Here is a 7,060-nt window from a genome sequence, read left to right as displayed (position 1 = left end):
AGGTGTAGCAGGGGAGAGGGAGGCGCCAAGAGTCAAGGGTGCGGCTGCCCCTCCCTCCCCCCCTTTATATAGGCTCCCCAAGGAGGGGCGCCGGCCCTAGGAGATGGGATCTCCTAGGGGGGCGGCGGCCAAGGGTGGAGTAGCCCCCAAGGCAAGTGGGGCGCCCCCCACCCTAGGGTTTCCAACCCTAGGCGCAGGGGGTGGGCCAAGGGGGGCGCACCAGCCCACTATGGGCTGGTTCCCCTCCCCACTTCAGCCCACGGGGCCCTCCGGGATGGGTGGTCCCACCCGGTGGACCCCCGGGACCCATCTGGTGGTCCCGGTACAATACCGGTGACCCCTGAAACTCTCCCGATGGCCGAAACTGCACTTCCTATATATAATTCTTCACCTCCGGACCATTTCGGAACTCCTCGTGATGTCCGGGATCTCATCCGGGACTCCGAACAACTTTCGGGTTACTGCATATCCATATCTCTACAACCCTAGCGTCACTGAACCTTAAGTGTGTAGACCCTACGGGTTCGGGAGACATGTAGACATGACCGAGACGGCTCTCCGGTCAATAACCAACAGCGGGATCTGGATACCCATGTTGGCTCCCACATGCTCCTCGATGATCTCATCGGATGAACCACGATGTTGAGGATTCAAGCAACCCCGTATACAATTCCCTTTGTCAACCGGTACGTTACTTGCCCGAGATTCGATCGTCGGTATCCCAATACCTCGTTCAATCTCGTTATCGGCAAGTCACTTTACTCGTACCATAATGCATGATCCCGCAACCAGACACTTGGTCACTTTGAGCTCATTATGATGATGCATTACCGAGTGGGCCCAGAGATACCTCTCTGTCATACGGAGTGACAAATCCCAGTCTTGATCCGTGTCAACCCAACAGATACTTTCGAAGATACCCGTAGTATACCTTTATAGTCACCCAGTTACGTTGTGACGTTTGGTACACCCAAAGCATTCCTACGGTACCCGGGAGTTACACGATCTCATGGTCTAAGGAAAAGATACTTGACATTGGAAAAAACTCTAGCAAACGAACTATACGATCTTGTGCTATGTTTAGGATTGGGTCTTGTCCATCACATCATTCTCCTAATGATGTGATCTCGTTATCAATGACATCCAATGTCCATAGTCAGGAAACCATGACTATCTGTTGATCAACGAGCTAGTCAACTAGAGGCTTACTAGGGACATGTTGGTGTCTATGTATTCACACATGTATTACGATTTCCTGATAACACAATTATAGCATGAATAAAAGACAATTATCATGAACAAGGAAATATAATAATAATCCTTTATTATTGCCTCTAGGGCATATTTCCAACAGATATATCCAGGGAAAGGCCAAGGAAAGCCCAAGGGCCTTCACCCCTCGCGTGCTACCAAATACGGTCCGCTGCCCTGGGCCAACTCAGCCCCGTGCTTTTCTGAACTAGGGAAATGGCGGGGATCCCTCTGGGATACCTTTCAACCAAACGATGTCTAATATATGATACTATGCATTACAAAGATAGTATCATATACTAGTATTATATGCATGATACTAAGTTATGATACTATCACTACGAGCAACCTAATGAGTTTACTTACCCTAACTCGGGTTCTAGCACGCTAAAAGCATTGATAGAATCGCACCATGATTGCTTTCCTTAGTCTTGAACGCCCCACTCGTGTCAGCTCTCATTATACAACCTTTCACCTGGCCACGCACCAAACTTAGCTATACGTGTCGCGCCATCACTCTCCTATTAATAGTACATGCTTGGCCATACCAACTAATTATCCCTTGGCCACCAGGACGCACCAACACTCTCATTAACACCCCGGCGCCATAACATCTTGTTTCTCAAGAGTACGTAGCAATCGGTCTTCTTGGAGTTCAACAAAATGAACAGTAGCTAAACTGGAACTAAGGTGACCGATCATCCACCGGTGGGTAGAAATATGTCCTTGATGCTAGGTTAGAAGTAGGATGAAATTAAGTTTGCTACTGATCAATTGTACTTTCTAAAATTTATTACTTTCACACTGATTAGGTAATTTCTTATTTGAATATTGAACCATTAAGTTCCTTTTTAGCATTAGTATTTGATATTTGTCTAAATATTGTACTCCCCCCGTCTCAAAATAAGTGTCTTAACCTTAGTACAACTTTATAGTAACTTTAGTATAAAGTTAAGACACTTATTTTGAAACATAGGAAGTACAAAATAAAACAAACTTGAATTCATATAATAAAGTGCAGGTATGCCTTAGTTATATTATTTTTCTTTTTTAATTTTTTGGGCCTTTTTTTTATTTCCATCCCGCCTTGAATTTCTGGAAAAGGGCCCTGCTTAGGACATTCTCATGGATTCTACACATTTGAGTCCCTGATACATGCGGTTGTGAGCAACACAGTCATAATACAGTGCAAATTCTATTAATTCTATAGATCAACATTAGGATTGCCATCTAACTATACGATTGAACTTCTATCAATTACCAGTGTGGGTAAACATTCGAACAAAAATGCTAACCGTATGGACAAATACGGGATTTTTACACCCCGCAAAAAGGGGGATTTTATAGTTTCCCGGGGGGGTGGGCCGGTACCCTTACCTATTAACCAATCACAAGCTGATAAATAAATCCTCTTTGTAAAACCCAGTAACTTATTTGTACATGCAGCATTACTGTCTTTCCAACATACTACATATTATTGTATTCCACTAATAATCAATCAGATCTTTAAGCATATTATGCTTAAGTATGCTTTGAGACACATAATTCTTACAATAAAGATAAGTAAGATTTCCATTTTATCCATCATAATCTCCAGCAGCAAACTTGTCCTCGGGATAGAACACAGCAAACACCTGCCTCCCCTCAGACCACATCCAATGCAACATCGTCTTGGAATATGCTGCGCTGTCGATATCAGCGTATTCCAGAAACACCTACGATGCAACAAAAAGTTGATTAATTCCCCTCTATGTGATATCTCATCTCATCACACCAAATAAAACCAGGAGGACACATGTACGCAAGTACCTTGCCAACTCCGGCGACCGGAGCGCCCCTGGGGTCCGGCCGTGGGACGACGGTCCTCCTGAGTTTACCGCCGGATCTCTGTCCTTCCGCCGTCATCCTCCGGCAAAACTTTCGGTAGTACTCGTCGTCTTCTAGCTGGTCTGGAGAGAACATTTGGCTCAAGCATAGCACCCTTGTCGTCCCATCTTCGTACACGGGCCTCTGCTTAATCAGCCAGAGTCAGAAACTGATTTTAGTTAACATGTTATAGCCCAGCGTGAAGGCACAAAAGGAGAGCAAGTGAATCAGTACTAATTACCCGAAAACCTCCGAGAGGAACTGGCCTGTAGTAAATAAGCCATGAACATGGAGGACCCTGCACACAGAATGTCGTTAATTATTTATCAATTTTGCGGGGTGAAACAAACAAATAACCTAAATAAATAGGGAAACAATCAAACAAGCCATATGTACCTGCGATGTCATGCTGTATCGTGACTGGTAGATGACTGGAATCAGCTGGTCCATACAAATTAGATAGAGCGAATATATTAGCATTGCTAAAATAAGGTGATAATATTAAGAGTTCGGAAATGTTAATGTTAACGCCCACACATGTGGGCGTTAGGCAACTCACCCACATGCCTCCATCAACGTCCAGTAATTTCTGCACGAATCTTGGCATGAATTAGCTGACTTTGTATGCCACGTAGGACAACTCGCGTGTGTGATGTGTGAGAGAGGTCTCCCACACATCCGTTTTACCACACGGAAGGGCCGGCGTATGGGCGTTTAGCAGTTCGTCCACACATCAGTTTTCAGTCACGCACAAGGGCTGGTGCGTGGGCGTTTGTCATCTCGCCCACACGTCCGCCTCCTCTCCCACACCCAAGCTGCCAGTTGCCATGCGTTTTTCAGTGTACATGGCAACTGCCCTAGTGTGATTGCAAGCAGATGGCAACTCTCTCTTTTTTTACCAGAACATGTCAGTTGCCATATGTTTTGCATGGTACATGGCAAACTGCCCTAGCATGCATGTAAGCAGATGGCAACTCTTTCTTTTTAAATGACAACTGTCCTAGCGTGCTTGTGAGCACATAGCAACTCTCTCTTTTACCCGAACATGTTTTTTGACATGCCTTTTTTTGTAGCGCTACATGGCAACTGCCTAGTGTTAGTAGGTGGCAACTCCTAAAGTTTTGAAATCATGGCAACTGCAGTAGACCAGACCACGCATGGCAACAGCTGTAGTTGTCCAAAAAATGGCAATCTAGAACTTTGACATGAGATGACAACTGCAGTTGAGCAAACATGGCAACTGCAGTTGTCCGACATGGCAACCGTAGTTCAGCGACATGGCAACTGCACTTAAACGAACGTGGACGAGGGTCCGGTCCATGGCAACTGCGGGGCGTGCGGGACCACGAGGTACGAGGCCTGACGTACCGAGCGTGTGGGCGTTATCTATTTCGCCCACACGCACACGTGTAAGAGGGACCGGGAGAGAAAAAAAAGAGGCGTGTGGGCGCTAGTTGTTTTGCCCACACACAGACGTGTGGGCTGATCCTCTTAGACACCACACAGAACGTGTGGGCAGATTTCTTAACGCCCATACGTGTGGCAGTTATCGGACAAATTATTAAGCGAGCGGATGCAGAAAGATATGGATTTTTCCTTCTCCCGTGGTGAAATCCCTGGGAGTGGAAGTGGAACCCTAATCAATCAACAGAGATCATATAGTACGCGGGGTCGGCAGGAGGCGCGAACCTCCTGGGAGCCGTCGTCGGCCGGCGGGGAGTGGTCGCCGGGGTTGGCCATGCGACGCGGCGGCGATTCCGTGCGTCTGCGTACGGTGCGGTTGCTCGGTCCCGATCGCTGTGGAATTTGGTGGCCTTGGGTCGGGGTGGTTTGGAGACAGGGGATTTGGGTTGTCAATATATATATAAGAGCATTACTAGTAGAACCCTCAAATCCTCAAACCCTCACTAGCGTTTTAAGGGTCCAAAAATAATCTTTTTGTGCACTTTTACGGGTTGAAAAACAGGGGCAAAGATTAGAACCCTCAAACCCAACCCTTATAACAGAATATTCCCCATGAACGACGTTGTCGTTGCGCGCGGGAGGTCGACGGGGCGGCCGCCGGCGACGGGGGCGACTAGCAGCAGCGGTCGCGGGCGTGGACGCGGGAGTTGGGAGATTTTTCCCTCCCGCGCGAGTATAACCGCCAAATGAGGGTTGGGGTAGGTTTTGCTCTCCAACCCTTACTTTTGAAGATTGGGAGAGGGTTTGAGGGTTGGACCTTTAAAAAAATTGAGGGTTTGAGGGTTAAGGGGTTCTAGTCTACGGCTTTTTTTCGACGAAAACTGTAAAAAAGCAGTTATTTTTAGGGATTTGAGGGTTTAAGGGCTCTACTAGTAATGCTCTAAGGGCCGTAGCCCGTTACGGGCCGTGCGGGTCTGATTTCAGATCGTGGTCAGGTCTCCTTGGTTGTTTCGAATATTTCTCGGTCTCTTTCTAAAAGAAAATCTCTCTCGAAACCACAGTGGCGAATCCCCTTTTGTTTACGGAATCGATAACCTCCGAACGTTCGGTTTCTGGGCGTCCCGGCCCGAACATCCTCATCGCCGTCCATCGCGTAGCACGAATTTTGGAGCATACAAAGTCGCCACATCAGCCCACAAACTCGTTCGGGATGAAACGAACCCTCCCGAACGCCGTCCACTTCTCTGCCTCACTCTTTTTCCCCACGCTTCCCCTATCCTCCCCCGGCCATCTCTAATCCGGCGACGCCCGCGGATCCCTGCGACTCCTGGCGAGAAGCCCGCGCTAGATGCGTGGTGGGAGAGCCCCGGATGGCGGTAGATGGATGGATCCCACCCAAGCACGCCAGGGCACGGAGACGAACCGCGCAGCCGTCTCCATGAGTGGCGGCTCGCCGGAGGCCGGGCGGCCGCGTGGGTATGACCGGGTCGAGGCGCTCACCGCCAATCGCGCGCGCCTGGAAGCGGAGAACGAGAGGCCCTCCATGCGCGGCCGTCTCCATGAGCTAATTCCTAAACTTAGCAGAGTAAAATTTTATTTTTGTAAATTCATTTTATTTTCGTCCGCCGAAATAAACTTCACCCTTTTTTATTCTATTGAACGGTATTTTGATACACCGAAGTACATACTTAACCAATTCTTCGCTAAGAGAACCAATCCAAAGAAAACTATTAGAATAATTAGGCGCATTAAGCCATAACTGCTTCCACTTGTTCTTTAATACTTTCTCTATGTCTTTGTTCCCACGTTGTTGCGGTTCTCTATCGGCTTCTTGAGCTTGCACACTTCATTGTTCTCCGTCTTCATACAATTGGACATTGGGTCATCTCTAGTATCAACTCTAGCAAGTAGTGCACGAACATCTAGCAAATTTCTCGTTATCAATAGATCGATGCACTCTTGTTCCCAATACCAAAATTTGCATCCATTCTACAAACAATTTTGAGCAAACAATAAGATACAAATTGTGACGAATCCAAAGAACAACCGAATCCTTTTTGAAAAAAAGAACAACCGGATGAACAAGCACTCACCTCCGTCTTTTTGCACTTGAAGAACACCCATTCGGCATGTTGCGCCGTGGCCGAAACTCGGCACCTACAGCAGGCAGTGGTTACACTCGATGACCGACAACGGGGACCCGACGAGCTGATGGGCTAGTGTCGAGCCTGGCCGACGACCGTCATGCCTGGCTGTGTTGGCGGTTGGGCGACGAGCGAGATCTGATCGCCTAGGGGAGGAGGCCATGCCAAGATGCGGGGCAGAGTCGTTGCGGGGGCTGCATGAGTCGATGCTTGTTGAATCCATCCCCAACGCGTCGGTGGCTAGATGCGTCGAATCTGGCGCCGAAATGGAGGGCCATAGATTTGCCGATTTAGGTGCCGGCGACGGCGAGAGAGGCCCAAATCCGAGTGGGCGAGGAGCATGTCAGGTTCTATGGAGGGTCGACCGTGGCGAGAAGGGAGGCGCCTGACTAGAT

General features: G+C 48.2%; 1 protein-coding gene across 1 annotated transcript; it reads right to left on the bottom strand.

The window, feature by feature from the left end:
• Positions 1 to 2,828: 2,828 nt before the first annotated feature.
• Positions 2,829 to 4,857, bottom strand: LOC147983939 (splicing factor U2af large subunit A-like). The gene is made up of 5 exons (XM_087539642.1): positions 4,807 to 4,857; positions 3,514 to 3,558; positions 3,359 to 3,415; positions 3,061 to 3,261; positions 2,829 to 2,966 (listed from the first exon to the last, which is right to left on the bottom strand). Exons 1-5 carry the CDS (start codon positions 4,855 to 4,857, stop codon positions 2,829 to 2,831), a joined length of 492 nt encoding a protein of 163 aa, XP_087395768.1.
• Positions 4,858 to 7,060: the final 2,203 nt, after the last annotated feature.

The sequence above is a fragment of the Triticum urartu genome, chromosome 2A (genome assembly GCF_056163025.1).
Source record: "Triticum urartu cultivar PI428250 chromosome 2A, HENAU_Tu73, whole genome shotgun sequence".
In the NCBI taxonomy this organism is placed as follows: domain Eukaryota; kingdom Viridiplantae; phylum Streptophyta; class Magnoliopsida; order Poales; family Poaceae; genus Triticum; species Triticum urartu.
Note: the sequence above shows the minus strand (reverse complement) of the source record. Positions and strands in the feature narration are given on the sequence as shown.